We start from the raw sequence: 22,755 nt of genomic DNA, 5'->3' as shown, positions 1-22,755 counted from the left end.
ACTTAGGAAAAAAGAGATGACTCAAATAAAATCAAAAATAAAAAAAGATATTACAACTGATACCACACAAATATAAAAGATTGTAGGCGACCTTTATGAACAATTACATCCACCAAAAGTGGATAATCTAGAAGAAATGATTAAGTTCCAAGACACACACAAGGTACCATGATTACATTGTGAAAAAATAGAAAACACAGATAGACCAGTAAGGACTAAGGGAATTGAATCAATTTTAAAAAAAGTCTCTTTTCAAAGAAATATTAAGGATTTGTTGGCATCACTGTTGAATTCTACCAAATGTTTAAAGAAGAGCTAATACCAGTTGTTTTCAAACTATTTTTAAAAGAAAGAGAGAATAATTCCAAATGCGTTCTGTCAAACATAACCATGATACCAAAACCAAAGAAATAACAAGAAAAGGAAACTACAGGACAATATTCCTAATGAACATAGATCCAAAAAGCCTCAGCAAACTACTAGCAAACTTTATTCAACAGCACATTAAAGAAATCATCACCAGAATCACAGAGCATTCACTACACTGATGCAAGTGTGCTTCAACCTCTGCAAATCAGTATATGGTACATATGTAAAAAACAAAGCTAACATCACACTTAATGGGAAAAAAATTCAAACCTTTTCTCTAACATCTGGAACAAGACAAAGATGCTCCCTTTCAAAAGGATAGAAGTGCTGACCGAGAAATTACGCAAGAGAAGGAAATAAAAGATGTCCAAACCGCAAAGGAAGAATGTAAATTGGCCTCTTCCAGACATGATCTTATAGCTAGAAGCCCTAAACACTTCACCAAAAAAATTATAAGAATTAAGAAACAAATTTAGTAAAGTTGAATATAAAAGCAGTATACAAAAATCAGTAGTGTTTCTCTGTGCGAATAGCAAACTGTCTGAAAAAGAAACAAAAAATTTCATTTACAGTAGCTCTAAATAAATAAAATACTTAGGAATAGATTTCACCAGGAACGTGGAAGATCTTTATACTTATATGACATTGATGAAAAAAACAGAAGACACAAATTAGTGCAAAGATATATTAATTCATAAGGAGAATAGATATTGTTAAAATATTCTTACCCCCAAAGCTATCTGCAGATTCAGTGCAATTCCTATCAAAGTGTTTGATTTTCTTTAAAGTAACAGAAAGGCATAATTCTAAATTGTGTATGGAACCTCAAAATCCCCAAAATAGCCAAAGCAAAGTTGAGCAAAAAGAATAAAGCTAGAGATACCACACTACCTGACTTTCAAATATAGTATAAATCTGTAGTAAAAAGCAGCATGCTACTGACATAAGAAGAGATGCATAGAACAATTGAAAAGAATAGAAAGCCCAGAAATAAATCTGTACATTCACAGCTAAATAATTTTTGAGAGGGTACCAAGGGCACACAATGGAGAAAAGACAATCTTCAATAAATGGTGTTGCGAAAACTGTATATGCTTGTGCGGAAAAATGAAAATAGACCCTTACCTTTGTGTATGTGTGGAAATGAACTTAAAATGGATTAAAGGTATAAATGTAAGGCCCAAACTATGAAACTGTAGAAGAAAACATAGGGGAATAACTTCATAACATTAGACTGCAATGATTATTTGGATAGAACTTCAAAAGTACGGGCAACAAATGCAAAAAATGGGCAAATGGGATTACATCAAGTCCTAAAGCTTTTGCACACCAGGATGGTTTACAAGACATACTAAAGGGAGTTTTCAATCTGAAAGAAAAGGATGCTAATGAGCAATAAAAAAATCATCTGAAGGTATAAAACTAACTGGCAAAATCAAGTGCACAGAGAAATATAGAATACTCTAGCATTCTAATTGTGTAAACCACTTATATCTGTAGTAGGAAACTATAAGAGAAACGCATCAAAAATAATACAACAATTTGTTAAAATATAGGTGATAGAAAAAATACAAATGAATATGACAAAAAATCAAAAGTGTAGGGGAGGGAGTTAAAAGTGTCAAGTTTTTAAATTTTTCTTTGCTTTTTTTGTGATCAGAATAATTTCATCAATTTGAAATAATTGGACATGCTTGAGGCTCTGACTTGGGTGGGGCAAAGGCAATATATGTTACATACACATTTGTACTTCCATAATGTGCTCAAATAAAAAAATAAAAGCCAAAAGTAGAGATAAAATAAAATTAAGTTTCAGGAATACTTATAAAAACATATAAAATAATTGGTTTTTAGGTAATTATTTGTAAGCCTTATGATAACCAGAACACAAAAACCTACAGTAGAAACACAAAAAATAAGAAGCGATAAATTAAAGCATACTACCAGAGAAGAATGCACACAGTGAAAGACAGGAAGAGAGGGCTAAAGAATAAACTCCCAGAAAACAAATGACAAAGTGGTAGTAAGGAGTCTTTACTTTCTAAAAATAACATTGCATGTAATTTGACTAAATTCTTCAATTAAAAGTGATAGATTGGCTGAATGGATTTAAAAAACAAAACAAACAAAAAAAACCATAGATGGCCTTTAAGAACATACTTAACCTGTAAAGACACACGTGGAATGAAAATGAAATGATAGAAAAGGTATTATATGCAAATGCAAACAAAAAGAGCAAGAGTAGCTATACTTATATTAGAAAAAATGGGTTTTAAAACAAAAATTAAACAAGGAAGAACGTTATATAATGATAAAGGGGCCAATTTGGCAAGAATACAATTATAAGTGTATATACACCCAGTGCTGGAGCTCCAGTCATATGAAGTAAATATTACTAGAGATTTTAGCTCCACAATAATAGGTGGAGATTTCAACACCTCACTTTCAGCATTAGAAAGATCATCTAGGGCTGAGCGCGGTGGCTCACACCTGTAATCCTAGCACTCTAGGAGGCTGAGGCAGGTGGATCGTTTGAGCTCAGGAATTTGAGACCAGCCTGAGCAAGAGCGAGACCCCATCTCTAGTAAAAATAGAAATGATCTGGACAGCTAAAATTATATGTATAGAAAAAAATTAGCTGTGATGGTGGCACATGCCTGTAGTCCCAGCTACTCGGGAGGCTGAGGCAGAAGGATTGCTTAAGCCCAGGAATTTGAGGTTGCTGTGAGCTTGATGCCATGGCACTCTAGCCCAGGCAACAGAGTGAGACTCTGTCTCAAAAAAAAAAAAAAAAAAAAAGATCATCTAGACAGAAAATCAAAAAGGAATATTGAATTTAATCTTTATTGTAGACCTAATAAATATTTACAGAATATTTCGTCCAACAGTAGCAAATACAAATTCTTATCCTTAGCACATAGAACATTCTCAATAATAAACCGTATGTGAGGCCACAAACAAGTAACAGATTTTTATTTTTTAGATATTTTTTATTTCAGCATATTATGTGGGTACAAAAGTTTAGGTTATGTATATGGCCTTTGCCCTCTCAACCCCCAAGTCAGAGCTTCAAGCGTATCCATTCCTTAGACAGTGCACTCATTATGTAGGTATACATCTATCCGCATCCCCCCAATATCTGCCTGACATCTGATTAATGTTATTCCCAAATGTGCTTTTAGGTGATGATCAGTGAAACCAATTTGCTGGTGAGTACGTGGTGCTTATTTTTCCATTCTTGGGATACTTCACATAGTAGAATGGGTTCCAACTGTATCTAGGAGAACATAAGAGATTCTATATCACCATTATTTCTTATAGCTGAGTAATACTCTATGGTATACATTATCACATTTTGTTAATCCACTTATGTATTGATGGGCACTGGGGTTGTTTCCACATCTTTGCAATTGTGAATTGTGCTGTTCTAAACATTCGAGTGCAGATGTCTTTGTCATAGAATTACTTTTGTTCTTTTGGGTAGATGCCCAATAATGGGATTGCTGGATCGAATGGTAGGTCTACTTGAATCTGTTTAAGGTATCTCCATATTGCTTTCCACAGAGGTTACACTAGTTTGCAGTCCCACCAGCAGTGTATGAGTGTTCCCGTCTCTCCGCATCCATGCCAACATTTATTGTTATGGGACTTTTTGATAAAGGCCATTCTCACTGGAGTTAAGTGATATCTCATGGTGGTTTTGATTTGCATTTCCCTGATGATTAGAGAGGTTGAGCGTTTTTCCATATGTTTGTTGGCCATTCTTCTATCCTCTTTTGAAAAATTTCTATTCGTGTCCTTTGCCCACTTTTTGATAGGGTTGTTTGATTTTTTTCTTCCTGATTTTCCTAAGTTCTAAATAGATTCTAGTTATCAGTCCTTTATTGGATGTGTAACATGCGAAAATTTTTTCCCATTCTGTAGGTTGTCTGTTTGCTCTTGTGACTGTTTCTTTGAGTGTGCAGAAGCTTTTTAATTTGATCAGGTCCCATTTATTTATTTTTGTTGTTGCTGTGATTGGCTTTCAGGTCTTCTTCATAAACTCTTTGCCTAGGCCAATGTCTGTAAGAGTCTTTCCCACATTTTCTTCTAGAATTCTAATAGTTTCACACCTAAGGTTTAAGTCTGTTATCCACTGTGATTTGATGTTTGTGAGAGGCAAAAGGTGTGGGTCCTGCCATGAAACCCTTCTTAAAGTTCTTTAACATGTATTGAAGGACTGTAGGCTTAGATTTTACACTACCCATCTTAGGTTCTTGAATGATGTTGCAGCTTAACAGACAAAGGGCGTGGTTTTTCAGATGTCTGCCTGGCTGCGTCCCTCGTGGGAACTTAGGAGCGTCTTGGCTAAGGTGTACCCATATAAACCCCAGGCCTGGTCGCTCCCTTTAGGGGAGTGAATCACCATTATGTCCTATGACACTGCCACAGAATCACAGGTGAGGACCCACTCAGGTTCTGTAGCCGTAGCTGTGGAACCAGTCAGTCTGCACAGATGGGGGTTTCTCTCAGGTATCTGCCTGGCTGCGTCCCTCATGAGAACTTAGGCGTGCCTTGGCGTAGGTGTGCCTGTATAAACCCGGGGCTTGGTCGCTCCAATTAGGGGAGTGAATCACTGTTATGCTATATGAGGCCACCACAGAATCGCAGGTGAGGACTCACTCAAGTTGCCTATAGCCATGGAACCACAAACAGTCACTCTTCACTCACTCATTCAGACAGGCAGAGGTTACACATTCCCACCCTGGGAATTTCCTGCACTCAGGAGGTGTTCAAGCTCCTCTTCTGTTGTCTGACGGGCCTGACTCTGACCGGTCCCGGGACCTTACCTGGTCTGACGCCTCCAGACCTGATTTGACTTGTCCATCCCTCCGGCATGTCTGGGCAAGTTTGGGACCCCGCTGCCGGCGGGAACTCCCAAGGAGTGAAGATATTCTGCAAAATGGCAGTTGGTACCGGTTCGCTTCTGTCATTGAGGTTCCACCAGTCGCTGTGCCTGTCCCCAAACTGGTGGCTTCGAGGGGAAAGTGTGGTTGATTTTCCCAGTCAGGGAACCAAAATGTTACAGTAAGTGTTACAGCAAGTGGTCCTGAGGACAAATCGAGTGGCACATGGAGAGTTGGACAATCAAGATTTATCTTCCAGTGAGCTCAGAGGGGTCTTGTCACCAAATTTTGAGCCCTGTCTGCCCAATTTTTCCCACTTTTATTAAGTTGGGGTGATCTGAGGGGTGGAGGGTCTCAGGTGACTAATGTCTGCCAGGTAATAGGTTAGTTGATGTGTCAGGTAATAGGTTAGTACTATGTTGATGTACCAGGCAATAGAGTACTTGATAATAGGGTAGTTGGTGTACCAGGTAATAGGTTGGTGTTATGTTGATGTGCCAGGTAATAGATTAGTTGATGTGCCAGGTGTAGGTTATTATTATGCTGATGTGGTCTTCTGTAAGGCATGGTTGTCTCAGGTGGCTGCTGTGCCAAGTAATAGATGGGGGTTTTCCTTATCAGTGCCACTCTATGAAAGCCACCACAGGCCAACTTACATACCGGGCCGGTCAGTCCTTTGGGAGCCCTAATAATAATAACCTTACTTTCCATCCCCCACTGTGGGTGTTCTGTGACATCTCTATCTGCCTGCAGTCCAAGAAACCCTGCACGTTCTCAAAACTATGAGCTCTTCTCGCCATACGTGATCTTAAACTCTCACCTAAGGTCCCTAGTGGCTCTACTTTTAATTCTCATTTTCAAACTGTACGTTCTCCACTATCTAGTACCATTCAGGCCCTAACTATTTCTCTCCAGCAAACCTCATCCTGCCTCTATTCTAACTTCAAGACCAACCATTTTCAACACCCTCCCTTTTAATAATTCAAATGAACTCCATAAAAAGATCTCTATGCCCCTTGTTGGCTGGAAGTAGCTACAGAAGAAAGATCTCTGCCCATTTTCCCAACTTCTGAGTTCATTTTAAATAGAAATTTAATTTTAACAACATAAAAAAGGGAATGTTAGGGTGGTCTTGAATCTCCCCATTTTCTAATAACAGCTAAAGATGAATCTCAAGCTGTCCCTACTCTTTACTGTTTCTCTCTCAAACTTGCAGGCAAACTGCTGGGACTCTGTTTTTATAGACACCTGAAAGAGTCCAGAAAGAATATGTTAATCTTTCTCTTTACATTTCCCCAGCTCACAGTTTTTAGAATTTGTTTAACAGTCTCAAGGTGTTCCTAAGAAGCCCCAAGACAGATAGCAGGCGAGGAAACTCTAGGCCTTTGTTTCCTGCCCAAACCTATATCTCAGGGGCAAAGATCACATCCTTGCAATGGGCCTGACTGCATTTCAGAGATAAACAAGTCTCCAGGAACAGAAAAAACAAGGAAGCAGTCAGAAAGACAATAATGCCCACTTCTAATCTTTCTATTTTTTAATTTTTTCCCTTTCCCATACCTTGCCCTTCGTTTTCTTATATGTATATAATAAAAAGGGTGAAATGTTAAGCTTAAAGAATTCACCCTCCCCAAACTTCCAGCCAAACAAACCTGCCACTCTCCCTTTCCTAGGGGGGTATTAGGCATTGCCAGATCCCTATGGGGATAAAGGAATGGAATGCAAGAGGGGAACTTACTTTCCTTATCCCTCCTGATAACGGCAAGCCTTATCCCTCCCAGCTGTTTGAAAAGAATTTATTACAGCTGCTGTTCTGGCCCAGTTGCTCATTCTCCCTAGAAAACCCTCTATAAAACCCAAGGCTCTCCCCTCCCTTGGTGTGGACCATGGATGCTCTTTTTAGCCTCCACCCATCTATACCCAGATGTTCAAATAAACAGTAGTTTGCTATGCCTGAGGCTTCTGTGTCGCCCTCTTGGCTCTGGACCTAACAATTCTAGTTACCTTTTAACTATAGATTTATTGCAATTCAAATGCTATTTGTGATAGTTGGCAAATTTATTTTCGTTCACATGTTAGTTTCTAAGAAGTTACAATTGATTAGATTAAATTGTGGTAGGAATACCAATAACCTAACAAAATGAAAACATATAATAAAGCTACAGAAATTAAAATAGCTTTTGCTTTTAATGTTGGAACACATTTATCATTTGTATACTAGCGGAGAGGCATACAAACATTCTCTTACAACTATAAAAACTGTATATAACATAGTTGACAACACAAATGAGAAAGGATGTAGTCATCAACAAATGATGTTAAGACAAGTGATATTCCATTACAAAAAATGAAAAGGGTGGAATGTGCCTAGTACACCCCCAGCAAGAGGAGAGTGGTGAGTTTTATAGGAGATTTGGATGGAAGTTTGAGGATGTTGAATTCTTTAACCCTAACATTCCACCCTTTTATACCCCCAAATAAATTTAAGGTGGCCTACATAAGTCACAAAAAATCAAATTCAGTAGAAGGTAAACCAGTCAAAATTTATGGTCCTGGGAAAACTTTGGGTTTTGAAAAGAATTAAAAACAAGAAAATACTAAATATAAATGGAAAGTGATTGATCTTATTATTTAACATTTAAAAACTATGCAACTATATGGTAGTAGCTTTGAAAAGTTTGACCCTATCCATGGTGACAAATTTTATATGTATTCTAACCCATTGGCTGGGCAAGGTGGCTCACACCTGTAATCTTAGCATTCTCGGAGCCTGAGGCAGGAGGATCACTTGAGCTCAGGAGTGGCAGACTAGCCTGAGCAAAAGTGAGATCCCATCTCTACTAAAAATAAAAAATTTAGCCAGGCATCATGGCATGTGCCTATAGTCCCAGCTACTTAGGAGGCTGAGGCAGGAGGATCACTGGAGCCCAGGAGTTTGAGGTGGCTGTGTGCTAGGCTCATGCCACTGTACTCAGGGCAACACAGTGAGACTCTGTCTCAAAAAAAAAAAAGAAAAAAAAAAAGAAAAGAAAAGAAAAGTAAAAGAAAAAAAACCATTAATCACCTTCTCAATTATGAAATTAAACAGGAACTTGACAAAGTTATACCTTATTACTTGCAATGTATTCCATATTTTTTATTACGTTTAAACATTTCTAATTATAACAGACTAGAATTATAGTTCTGAACATTGCTATACAATAACATCATCTGGAGAGAGCTTTTTAAAACATACCTACACTGAGGCTCTACCCAGACAAATGAAATTAGAACTTCTGGAAGTTAGAGCTGAACCGTGATAAAGAGTTCTGGTGATTCTCATTTTATGACCTGCAGTTTGAAATACTGTACCTCAGCCAAAGTAATTTAAAAAGCAAGTGCTCTGGGACCAACTGTCATGATTTGTTTTGGGAGAAAGGAACTTCGCTGGGTATTGGATGTTTAGTGTTAAAACTGGGAAGATCCTGAGAAAAATAGGGAGACCTGGTTTTCTCAACAGAAAGATTTTATATATATATATAAACTCACCAGCTCACAAATGGACAAAAGAGGATATTTTTAACAGTTATAACAAGGAAAAATTAGTACTCATAATGTATAAAATTGTTTTACAAACAACAATAATAATAATAAAAGAACAAGTTAACTAAAAAAGAACAAGTCATTCCAAAGTAATTTTCTGAAGAGGAAAACTGTAGTCATATAATACAAAAAATTACAAAATTAAAACAACAATGTTAGCATTTCACAGTTATCAAATTTGTAAAAATTTAAATAGTATTAAAGGTTGGTCAAGGTTTAGGAAACTGAAGACTCTTCTACTTGAGGGAACGAATATTAGTACAGTCACTGGTATAGTATAGCGAACTATATTATCCATCAGTTTTACCTCTTTATACTCCATGAAACATTATTGTGAATGTGGACAAAGAGGCATTTACATGGGTGTGCTAATGTTTTTCAAAGTGTCTCTTGTATGGCCAGGTGCAGTAGTTCATGCTTATAATCCCAGCACTCTGAGAGGCCGAGGTAGGAAGATTGCTTGAAGCCAGGAATTTGATACCAGCCTGAGCAAGAGTGAGACCCCCATCACTACTAAACATAGACAAATTAGTTGGGTGGGGTGGATCATACCTGTAGTCCCCGCTACTCGGGAGGCTGAGACAGGATTGCTTAAACACAGGAGTTTGAGGTTGCTGTGAGCTGTGATGATGCCATGGCACTCTAGGCTGTGTAACGGAGACTCTACTCAAAAATAAATAAAGAAATAAACAAAAATACACAAATAACCAATATACCTAAATAATATATATAATATAAATAAATGAACATACAGCTCTGTTCTCCCTCCTTATGTCCTTATTGTCACAAGTTACGTCTTAGCTACTTGTCTATATCTCTTGGGTGTATTGAACTATGGATTCCTGGGCCCTATCCCATACATACTAAATGAATTCTTAGGAGTTGGGGCCCAGAAGTCTACATCTTTAAAAATATGTTACCTTGGCAATTTAAAAACTATTGCTGGTTCCTTAATTAGAAGTGGTCTGGTTTTATTTATTGTTTAGTGTTACTAATTTTTTTGAAAACAAATGGTATTATGTCAGTCCACAAAAACGTGAAGAAGGAAGAAACTGTTATCTATAATGCCTACCCCACTGTAGAGGTCTGTGACCTCCTTAGTTAAATATATTCCTAGGTACTTTATTTTCTTTGTTGGTATTGTGAAGGGTATTGAGCCTTTGATTTGGTTCTCAGTTTGACTGATATTGGCATATATGAATGGGTCTGATTTGTGTCTATTGATTTGTATCCTGAAACTTTACCGAATTCATTTACCAGATCCAGGCATCTTTTAGTAGAATCCTTGGGGTTTTCTAGATACAATAGCATATCATCAGCAAGTGTGGGTTTGATCTCTTCTGTCCCCATTTGGACACACTTGATTCTGCTCTCCTGCCTGATTGCTCTCACAAGGACTTCCAGCTCTATGTTGAATAGCAGCAGAGACACTGGGCAACCTTGTCTAGTTCCAGTTCTAAGTGGGTATGATTTCAGTTTTTCCCCATTCAGTATGATATTGACTGTGGGTTTGTCATATATGGCTTGTGTCATTTTTAGGTATGCCCCATCTATGCCTATTTTATTAAGCATTCTTATCAGAAAAAGGTGTTGAATTTTGTCAAATGCTTTTTCTGTGTCTATGGAGAGGATCATATGGTCTTTGTTTCTGTTTCTAGCATATGTTGAACCATCCCTGCATCTGTGGGATGAAGCCTACTTGGTCGTGATGGATCATTTTCTTGATAACTACCTGGATTCAATTTGCTAGGATTTTATTGAGAATTTTTGCATCTATATTCATAAGGGATATTTGTCTGTAGTTTTCTTTTTGTGTTGCACCCTTTCCTGGTCTGGTATCAGAGTTATGTTGTATTCCTAAAATGTGTTGAAGAGGGTTCTATACTTCTTGATGTTGTGGAATAACTTTTATAGGATAGGCATCAGTTCTTCTTTGTAGGTGTTGTAAAATTCAGGTGTGACACCATCTGCTCTGGAGCTTTTCTTTTTGGGAAGGTTTTTTGTTGCTGTTTCAATTTCAGTTCTTCATATTGGTCTGTTCAGGAATTCTATTTCTTCCTGGTTGAGCCTAGGGAGGCTGTGTGTTTCTAAAAATTTGTCCATTTCTTCCACATTTTCTAGTTTGTGTGCCTAAAGGTTTTTATAGAATTCATAGATGATATCTTGTATCTCTGAGGCATCAGTTGTAATTTCTCTTTTCATGTTCCTGATGGAGGTTATCAGACTTTTCTGCTCTTTCTTAGTCTAGCCAAGGGCATACTGATTTTATTTGTCTTTTCAAAGAAACAACTTTTTGTTTTATTAATCTCCCATATAGTTTTCCTGTTTTCCTTTTCATTTAGGTCTGATATTATCTTATTAATTTCTCTCCATCTGCTAGTTTGGGGGTCTGTCTGTTTCTCCACGTCTTTGACTCAATTCATTAGGTTGTCTATTTGTGATCTGTCTCTTGGCTAAAGCCATTTATGGAAATAAACTTTTCTCTCAGGACTGCTTTAGCTGTGTCCCACAGATTTTGATAACTTTTGTCTTCTTTGTCATTTAGTTCAAAGAATCTTTTGATTTCCATCTCGATTTCCTTATTTATAAAATAACCGTTTAGGAGAATGCTGTTTAGCTTCCATGACTTTGAGCAGAAATGTGAATTTGTGTTAGTGTTAATTTCTACTTGTATTCTGCTGAGATCTGAGAAGATGGATGATATAATTTCTGTTTTTTTTTTTTAAATTTTTTAAGACATGTTTTGTATCCTGGAATACGGTCAGTCTTAGAGAATGTCCCATGAGCTGATGAGAAGAAGTATATTCAGTGGATTTTGGATAGAATGCCCTGTAAATGTCAGTCAGGCCCATTTGTTCTAGCGTTCTGTTTAAGTCCATTATTTCTTTTTTCATTTTCTGTTTTGAGGATCTGTCCTGTGCTGTCAACAGGGTGTTGAAGTCTCCATCTATTATTGTGTTACTGTTTATCATTTTGTTTAGATCAAGTAGGGTTTGCTTTATGAATCTGGGTGTACCTAAGTTGGGTGTATACATATCAAGTATAATTACATCTTCTTGTTGTACTTTACCATTCTCCATTATATAGTGACAATCTTTGCCTTTCATTACTTTTGTTGATTTAAAAACTGAGTTGTCTGAAATGAAAACCACCATGCCAGCCTTCTTAAGCATCAATGCTTTTAAATAAAATCGTACCAATTATTTTTTTCTGACCACAATGTAATAAAACCAGAAATCAATAACAAGAGGAACTTTGAAAATTACAAAATACATAGAAAGTAAACAACAAGCTCCTGAATGACCAGTGAAGAAATTAAGAAGGAAACTTTTAAATTTTTTTGCAACAAATGAAAATGAAAGCACAACATTCCAAAATCCATGGCATACAGCAAAAGCAGTACTAAGGGAGAAGTTAATAGCAATAAATGCCTACGTCAGAAAAGTGGAAAGAGATCAAATGAACAATCTAATGAAGCATTTTAAAGAACTGGAAAAGCAAAAGAGAGCCAATCCCCAAATTAATGGATGAACAGAGATGATAAAGGTCACAACAGAAATAAATGAAGTTGAGAGTAAAATGAAATACAGATAAATGAAATGAAAAGTACATTTTTGAAAAATAAAATTGTCCAAATTTTAACCAAATTAAGAAAAAATGAAACACTCAAATACAATCAGAGACATAAAAGGAGACATTACCATTGATACCACAAAAATTTAAAGGATCAATAGCAACTACTGTGAGCAATTGTGCTAATAAATAGGAAAACCTACAAGAAATGAATAAGTTTCTAGACACATACAACCTATCAAAATTCAATCATGAAGAAATACGTGAGTATACCAATAAGATGTAATGATATAGAAGCATAAATAAAATGTTTCCTACAAATAAAAGTGCAGGATCTCATGGCTTCCCTGCTAAATTCTACCAAACATTTAAAGAAGAAATAATCCTACTTGAACTATTTCACACAAAATCAAGGAGGAGGAAATACTTCTAAGCTCATTCTACAAGACCAGTGTTACCCTAATACCAAAGCCAGATGAACATAACAATACAAAGAAAACTACAGGCCAATATCCCTGATGAACATAGACACAAAATTCCTCAACAAAATACTAGCAAATCATATTCAACAGCACATTAAAAAAATAATTCATTATAATCAATTAGGATTCATCCTACAAAGCAAGGATAGTTCAACATACACTCATCAATTAATATAATACATCTGATCATTACAATAGTTCATTAGACACTGAAAAATATTTGATAAAATTCAACATCCTTTCGTGAGAAAACTCTCAAAAGAAAAAAACTGAGTATAGAAAGAACCTACTTTAACATAATAAAAAGCCATATATGGCTGACCCACAAATAGTGTCATAATGAACAGTGATGACCAAAAGATCTAGAAGAGGACAAGTATGCTTTGTAAGTCCATTTTGTGTTGCTATAAAAGAAATGCCTGAGGATGTGTAATTTATTAAAAAAAAGTTTCATTTGCCTCTTGGATCTGCAGATTGTACAATGAGCATAGTGCGGGTATCTTCTTCTAGTGAGGTCTTCAGGAGCTCTCAGTCAAGGTGGAGGTGAAAGAGGAACGGGCATATCATATGGCAAGACAGGAGCAAGAGAGAGAGGAGTTGGTGCCAGCCTCTTTTAAACAACCACCACTTGTGTAAGCTAATAAAGCAAGAACTTATTATGGGAGAGGTCACCACATCATTCGTGAGGGATCCACCCTCATCACCAAAACACCTCCCATGTTCCCAACATGGGAGCACTAAGATCAAATTTCAATATAAAATTTGATGATTAAATATCCAATCCATATTAAATGCCCAGTTTCACCACTCTTACACAACATAGTACTGAAAATCCTCCCAGTACGGTTACACAAGATAAAGAAATAAACGCATTCAAATTGGAAAGAAGGAACTCAGATTGTATTTATTTTTAGACGATATGATCTTATATTTAGAAAACCCTGAAGACCATCAAAAAGCTATAAGAAATGAGAAATGAATTTAGTGAAGTTGCAGGATACAAAATCAAAATAGAAAAATCAGTATTTCTATATGCCAACAACAAACAATTTGTAAAGGAAACCAAGAAAATAATGCCATTTACAAGAGCCATGAATTAAATTGCCTGGGAAGAAATTTAACCAAAGAAGTGAAAGATCTCTACCATAAAAACTATAAAACATTGACAGAAGAAATTAAAAAGGACACTTAAAAAGTAGGACAATACTGTATGTTCATGGATTAGAAGAATACATGTTAAAATTCCCATCCTACCCAAAGTACTCTACAGAATCAATGCAATTTCTTTTAAAATACTAGTGGCATTTTCCACAGGGATAGAAAAATAATCCTCAAATTTATATGTAATTACAGAAGACCCAGAATAGCCAAAGCAAAGCAATTCTGAGCAAAAAGAACAAAGTTGGAGGCATCATGTTACCTGTCTTCAAACTACACTACAGAGCCATCATAACCAAAACAGCATGCTAATGGTGTAAAACAGATGGATAGACCAGTGGAACAGAAGAGAGAACCTAGAAATAAATCCATGCATTTACAATCAAGTTGTTTTCAACAAAACCATCAAGAAGATACACTGCGGTCTGGGAAAGTTGGGTGTTCCTGTGCAGGAAAAAAAATGAAACTATATTTTCTCTATGTAAGACTATGTCATCTCCAAATAGAGATAGTTTATTTCTTTCCATTTGGGAATACTCATTTGTTTTCCTTGATAATTTCCCTGGTGAGGACTTCCAGGACACTGGTGAATTGAAGTAACAATAGGAGACATCATTCTCTTGTCACTGATCTTAGGAGAAACTTCCACTGTTTCACCATTCAGTATATGATGTTATTTTGTGGTTTTTCATCATAATTTTTTATAACATTTATTTAGGCAGTTCTTTTATATTCCTACTTTCTTGATTGTTTTGATTTTCAAGTGGTGTTAAATTTTGTCAGATTTTTTTTGCATCAATTGATATAATTATGTGGCTTTTTTCTTCATTCTGGTAAGGCGTTATATTACATGGGAAGGTATTTTTATGTTGGAATATTTCTGGATTAATTCCCACTTGGTCATGTACAATCCTATTAGATCTAGATTGCTTGGATTTTCTTGAGAAGTTTGTGTATATATATTCACAAGAGATATTTGTGTTTTCTGTTATGATGTCTTTGTGTTTCATATCAGGTTAATACCATACAGAATGTGTTAGGTCATGTTTGCACTGGTATTTTTTCAGTGTTTTAGAATTGGTTTTCATCTTTCTTATTCACTAGAAAGTTTTCTGGTATTGGCCTTTCTTTTTTGGGTCATACAGAGTATTCAATCTATTTATTATAGGTCTGTTCGTATTTTCTATTTCTTAAGTCACTTTTGGTAGTTTGTGTGTTTCAAGACTTTTTCCGTTTCACATATTTGCATATTTTATGCCAATTAAATTGTTGGCGTACAATTTTTGGAGTAGATTTGTAATAACATCACAACTTGCATTCCTAATTTTGATAATTTGAGTCTTTTTCTTTTTTATTCTAAATATTTATAATTTAGTTGATCTTTCCAAAAAACCTATTTTATTTCATTGATTCTTTTTATGTTTTTTCATTCTCCGCTTCATTTATTCCCACTCTAATCCTTATTATTTGCTTCTTTCTATTAAATATTTTCCTTAGTTTTAGTTTGTTCTTCTCTTTCTAGTCCTTAATGTGCAAGGGTAAGTTAATTGGTTTGAGATCTCTTATGTATTCACTTGTTGCTATAAATTTTTCTGTGAGTACATCCGAAGCTGCATCTGAGCAATTTTGATGTACTGTGCTTTATTTGTCTTCATCTCAAAGTATGTTTTAATTTCCATTAGAATTTCTTTTTTGACCACTTGGTTAAGAGTGTAGTGTTTAATGAATGTTTTGTCTAATTTCTACATATTTGTGATTTTTTTCTAGGTATCTACCTGTTATTAATTTTAGATATTATTCCAGTATCTTTAGAGAACATGCATTGTATAGTTTCAATGTTTTAAATTTTTTGAGGTTTTTTTTTTGATCTAACTTATGGTTTTTCTGGAGAATGTTTTACATACACACATATATGTATATATACCAAATTCCTCTAGTTAGTTATTATTCAAGTCTTCTATTTGCTTGCTTGTTTTTTATCATTGTTTTTATGAATAAATGTCGCTTTTCTTTAATTTACAAATAGTAAATATATACATTTATGGGGTAAAATATTATGTTTCCATACATGTATACATTGTGTGATTATTAAATTAGGGTAATTAACATACCCATCACCTAAACATTCATCTTTTCTTTGTGTTAGGAACATACAGTTTTCTCTTGTAGCTATTAATATTTTGGGATATGCATTACTGAACACTGTAGTCACCCTGGTGTGCAGTAAGACACAAGAACTCATTCTTCCTTTCTAATTGTAACTTTGTACCCATTGACTGTCCTCTCCTTTTTCCTTCCCTTCTGAGCCTATGATAACTACCATTCTGCTCTGTACATCGATGGGATCAACTTTTTTAGCTTATGCAGATGAGGGAAAACTGAGAACACGTGGCATTTGTCTTTCAGTGTTTGACTTATTTCATTTGATATAACCTCCCATTTCAAGCATGTTGTCACCCATGGCAGATTTTGTTCTTTTTATGGCTGAATATTATTCCATTTTGAATATGTATTAGTTATTGACTTTTCTATTGCTAGACAAGTAGTTGGGTTTCATATCTTCTCTATTATGAATATTGCTGCCATAAACATGGGAGTACAGACATCTCTTTGAGATACTGTTTTTATTTCCTTTGAATATGTACCTAGGAGGCATGTGATTGCTATTAATAGATCATATGGTGGTTTTACTTTTAATTTTTTAAGGAACTTCCATACTGTTTTTCATAATAGCTCTGCTAATTTATATTCCCACCACAATGCATAAGGGTTCCTTTTTCTCCACATTCTTGTTGTCACTTGTCTTTTGTCTGTTCGATAATAACCATTTTAACTGGAGTGCAATGATAGCTTAATGTGATTTTGATTTGCACTTACCTGATGATTAGCAATGTTGAGCATTTTTCCTAAACCTGTTGGACAATTATGTGTCTTCTTTTGAATATGTTTATTAAGTCCTTTTGCCCATTTTTAAATCAGAATATTTGGGTTGGTTTTTTTTTTTTTACTATTTTAGTTTCTTAAATTCTGTTTAAATTTAGTTTCATACATTCTGGCCCCTTGTCAAATATATGATTTTCATCTTTAGTTGGACTTTTTTGATATGTATATTTATGTTATCATGTTTGGGAAGTTTTCTTTAAATATTCTTTCTGTTCTTTTCTCTTTTCTTTCTAAGACTACCATCAGTCTTATGTTGGTATGTTTAATAGTGTTTCACAAGTGCCTCAGAGTTTTCTATTTCTATTAATCTCATTTTTTTTGTCATTGCCTATGTCTATCTTTTGACTCCACACTTGACATTCCAATTTGTGACTCTTTGGCAGCTCACATCAGCCTTTCTAATGAATTTTTCATTTCAGTGATTGTATTTTGTAGAAGTTTTGGTGAAAACTAGACCTTTTGATTCAGAGCTCCCTATTTCCAGGATTTCTTATTGCTGTCGTGGTGGTTGTCTTTTTGTGTAGCAGATTTTCTAAAGTAAGTTTTTAAAGTTTTGTCATCTTTGTCATTTGTGACCACTGAAGTCACAGTTTCATTAATTTGGTAATTAGCTATTGATGCAACAGAATTTTTTTTTTTAAACACTAAAAAGTTCTGCTTCTCAGGAACACCTTCAGCACTCAGCCAGGCATTTTACATCTCTTCCTTTGTCTTTATTTTCTGCTTGCACAGAGTGTGAAAGTCTGCCAGGAATTGTCCTCAGTTGTTATTCCTTGTATCAGGTAACTAATGCATCTGCTTTTAAATGACCTTGTGGAGCAAAGAATTTCAAGTTAGTCAATAGTAAGCCATGCTTTTTGAGTTCATCTTTCAGGGAACCAGCAGCAAGGTTAAAACAAGCAACCAAAATTCTTTGAGTGTAGGTTTGTTCTGGTCCCTCTGGAATTAGGAATAGAATAGTGAGCAGTTGTTTTCAAGTCTGCTGCCAAAGTCAGAAGCAAGAAGTCTGAATAAGAAAATGATGTAGCAAAGCTTTCATACCGAGCATCAGCTTTTTTTTCTTGATTAAGTATTTTGCCTATTTTCTGTAAACCCTTCATTAGTATCCAGGGTCCAGTAATGCTGATTGTAACAATACTTGTTTTTTGGATAGCCAGGCTGTTTTAAAAGGTTCTATGAGGTGTAACTGACAAAAATTGTATATATTTAAAGCATACAATTTGATATTATACTATAGATAAGCATTGTGAAATTATACCATCATAAAGGTCATTAGCATATTTATCTCACATAATTATATTTTTTATTGGTGATGTGAACACTTAAGAACTCTTAGCAGAATTCAGATACATTGTACAGTATTACTAACTATGGTAATCATAATATATATTAGACACTCAGAACTGATTCATTCTATAACTGAAAATTGTTATTCTTTGACCAACATACACTAGTTTCTTTCACCCCAAACTCCATTAATCACCTTTTTGATATTCTCTGCTTTTGACATAAATTTGACTTTTGGAGATTCCACATATAAGTAAGATTATGCGGTATTTGTCTTCCTGTGCCTATCTTATTTCACTTAAGGTAATGTCCTCCAGGTTCATCTATATTGTTACACATGACAGACTTTTCTTCTTAATTAAAGATTAATAGTATTTCACTTCATACATATATAAAATATATGTAAAATACATATATTTATTCATTCATCCATTGATGAGCAGTTAGGTTGATTTCTTATCTTGGCTGTGGTGAATTATGTCTTCTCAAACCAGTTAGAATGGCTACTATGAAAAAAAAGAAAATGATTCTAAGTGTTGGAGACAATAAGAAGAAATAGGAACCACAGTGTTGGGGGACTATAAATTAGTACAACCTTTATAGGAAACAGTGTGGAGTTTCTCAAAAAACTACATATGATCCTGTATCCTACCATACTGGTATTGTCCAAAAGAATTGAAAACAGTATCACAAAGACATAGCTGTACTCCCATGCTTAGTCCAATGCTTTTTGTTCACAATAGCCAGATAAGCAGACAGGCTTTTGTAGGTCTTTTACTCTGCTATTTTCACAATGTTTTTCATAGCTGCTTTGTAAACCAATGAAACGTAATGGGTTTGAAAAAAAAGTTGGTACAATGTTTCTGACACTTAATGGGGGAAAAGAGAAAAGATGAGAAACTTCCTGAGCAAATCATAGATTAGGTATATAAATTTTTAATTAATCAAATATTTTCAGTGAGGAGACCAAAAAAAATCTGTTTTGTGGTGCCCCCCTCCCCCCACTGTCTAGGACAATTCTCTTAAGTTTTGCTATTAAAATCACTTTAAATTGTGAAAATATGAATTTACCATTCTAGCTCTATAATTCAATTTTTAAATCTTTCTTAAATACTTAAAGCCCTGTTTTCATTTATATTAACCTGGTATGAATTTATTTGCACAGAAAAAACAATAATGACTTAAAAATGATGTGATTATAGTAAGCTATATGAGGTGTATATTCCCTCATATTGGTATATATTCACTAAATTACATTTTTATATTTACATTCAATCAAATTTTACTTCTGTGAATGATTTGAGGAATAATCATATGAGTTATTTTATGTATGAAGTAATCTAGTTACCTAAAAATTACTTTTACGTATTCAGAGAAGTGAGGTAGCTTTTTATTTTATTTTCTTTCTAGACTACATACAATATAAGTGGGACATAGTGAGGTAACCCTTTACCCCCGCTAACTTTAAGTGTATGACTGCCTTGCTGCCTTCATCAGAGCAATAGAATTTCTTTACCCTTTACCTGTGACATCAGTCTTAAGCCCTAAATGACCCATAGACCAATCTTTCTACTAGTGTGCAATACCACTACTTGAAATATAAACCAGAATAAAGTAAGCCACCAATTTAATCCAAACACTTACTGTTAATTTTTTTAATTTTTTAATATGAAAAAAAAGTTCTAGAAATTCTTGCCTCTGCTATATAATGAAAATATAATTTAGCCTTAAGAAGCAAGAAAATTCTAACATGCTACTACATAAATAAGCCTTGAAGAAGACATTGTGCTAAGTGAAATAAGCCAGCCACCAAACCTAGAGTAGTCACATTCATTAAAGACCAAAAATAGAATAGTGGTTGCCTGAGGCAGTAGAGAAGAGAATATGGGAAGTTATTGTTAAATGGGTATGGAATTTCAGTTTTGGAAGATGAAAAAGTGCTGAAGATGGAAATCAGTGATGATTGTAGAACAGTGTAAATGTACTTAATGTTATTGAATTGTACAAATAAAGAGGCAAATGGTGAGCCTTATGTATATTTTATCACAATTTAAATGAAAAATGATACACTGCAAAAATATGCATGTAAAAAATGATTAGTCATTGAAAATCAGTTAATGACTTTTTTGACCTGTCAGATCAGTAGGTGTCTTGTTATTGTTGTGGTAGTTTTAATACCACCCAGTGTCAGCAGAGTTGGGGGAAAAGGCAGCTCGATAATCAACTGGTAAGGGGTCATAAATTATTACAATTTTTCTGGAGGGCATTTTGGTAGCATGTACCAAAAACTTCCAAATATGCCTTATTTTATTGTCACATTTTCACTCAGTGAAATTATCATCAGGAAATCAGACAGTAGTTGATGGTAAAAATGCAACAAAAATTGGAAACAATATAATTATTCCAAGTGTGAGGGATTCTGTGGATTATTCCATTCATATAGTCTGAGAAGACTGTTCAATGAAATGGATAACTTTTTGCAATAGATGGTTTTAAAGAAACTGTGAATTATCTAAATATTCCTTAAAAATTACAGAATTGTATAAAACAATAACTATAGTATATTCATAATACCATATTTATTATAGTGTTCTATGGCAGTGGCATTTATTAGCATTAGTGATGGTGATTTTTATTCTTTTCTTTTTTTTACTTTTTTATCTTTTCTGCATAAGCTATTCCTCATTTCAGTCTTTTAGTTTTTACTCTTTTTTTTTTTTTGGCTAGGAAACACATTTGTTTTATGCTGCTATGACATAAGACATTCTTTTTTGTTTCACAAATACAACTCTCAATTTATCATTGAAGATGAAAACTACCTCTTTTTTCTGTTTTTCAAGGTACCATTTGTGTTTTCTCAACACAATTCAATGGAAATTTTTTAATTGCTATTAACGTTTGTTTGAATAGCTCTGAAATCCAAGTGTCAATGTCATCCTACCCCTCCTTGAGCTTATTGCTTTGTTTCCTCTTTTTAGGTATCTGGCATAATTTCACCCTTGCGCTCTTGGGCATTTTAGCTCTTGTTCTCCTTCCAGTAATTTTCTTGCCATTGTACTATGCTGGAGTTGGGGTGCTTATCACTGAAGTGGCTGAGGTAAATAATGGATTATGTGGGACATATTTTCACAAAATTTGTGGAGATAATATTCAGCATAGCATGTCAGGAATTTTATTCAGGTTTTCCTAATATGCAGAATGCTCTTTTTCTTGAGAAATTACTATTTCTATAATTTCTAAAGTAACTACTATACTATTTTTGTAACTATAATTTCTTCTGAAGAATTTTAAAGCTGAGACACAATGATGTAAAGCACATTAGCTTTTTAAGATGGACCATTATTTTAGACCAGTTTTAGGTTCACAGAAAAATAGAGAGGACAGAATTAAGAGTTTCCCATATGCCTCTTGTATCCCACACATACACAAATTAACTTTCAAAAATATTATGGAAATTGTTTTTGTTCTGAATTCAAAGGTAGTATCAAGATTTACTACCTATAGTTTTTTGATAAAATGTATCATTTAACCTTATGTCTGTGTCTCTGTTTTTAAGTCAAATGTATTTACTACTAACAGATAACAAATATAAAACCTAGGCTTGCTTAAGTTAATGTCTTCAACTCTGTATTTCACTTTCTTAAACAGTAAACTACTATGATGGCATCAAGACTTTTACTGACACATTGAGAATAGGAAAATTACCTATGAGCAATTGGTTTACAAGATTCATTGTACTGACAATAGTGTTGATATTTGGGATAATGTTTATGTAAGAAATTATTTTATAGATTTATCCATTCAGAAAGTAGGAAAGTAAAGTCTACACAGGAAAATAATGACTAATTTCACACCAACACAAAAGTTAATTAGCAGTCTGGGAAAGATTTTGTTATCATTTTAATGTTCCATATCAGCAAATGGATTTTTTTTGCAGTTGCCAAACATTGAAAATCTTAGACTTTTCTAATATTCTATGTCTTTGACCAAAGCCGTTTCAATTAGTATTTTTTCCATTATTCAAAGTATTCTACTTATTTAATCTTATTTTTAAAAAATTTTATTGTTTTCTCAGATTATTCATAGCTTGTCTACACACATAGTCTGATTTGGCTTTGCCCTCTTCCCTAAGGACTCACCTGCCATTGGACCCAGAGGCCTTTTTGTGGGAGACCTTATCACCTATCTACAGGATTGTCCTGTCACTAATGTGCAAGATTGGAATGAATGTCTAGATAATATAGCCTCTAAGCCTCAGATTGGATACTGTATAAGTACATCAACTTTACAGCAATTAAGCATCCCTGTTAGAGGTGTGTATATTTTTTTCAATATAATTTAATGTTATAAGCACCAATATTTGCCATAGACTGATCCTTTGAATATGTCTATAGATTTATTTTATTCTGATTTTTAAATGGATACTAATATGTATGTTTTCTTTGCTAGACAAGTTTCAGGACACCAGAATCAAA

At 34.5% G+C, this 22,755-nt stretch overlaps 1 protein-coding gene across 1 annotated transcript in view; it reads left to right on the top strand.

Annotated features, from left to right (window-relative positions):
- The window catches only part of LOC123629040 (membrane-bound transcription factor site-2 protease-like), a 59,300-nt gene that overhangs the window by 20,999 nt on the left and 15,546 nt on the right, over positions 1-22,755 (top strand). Inside the window, exons 3-4 of the mRNA XM_045538972.1 lie at positions 21,259-21,377; positions 22,413-22,593. Of these exons, the coding sequence (XP_045394928.1) occupies positions 21,259-21,377; positions 22,413-22,593 (300 nt within the window). The remainder of the gene's footprint in view (positions 1-21,258; positions 21,378-22,412; positions 22,594-22,755) is intronic.

Source organism: Lemur catta, chromosome Y (genome assembly GCF_020740605.2).
Source record: "Lemur catta isolate mLemCat1 chromosome Y, mLemCat1.pri, whole genome shotgun sequence".
NCBI classification, from domain to species: Eukaryota; Metazoa; Chordata; class Mammalia; order Primates; family Lemuridae; genus Lemur; species Lemur catta.
Note: the sequence above shows the minus strand (reverse complement) of the source record. Positions and strands in the feature narration are given on the sequence as shown.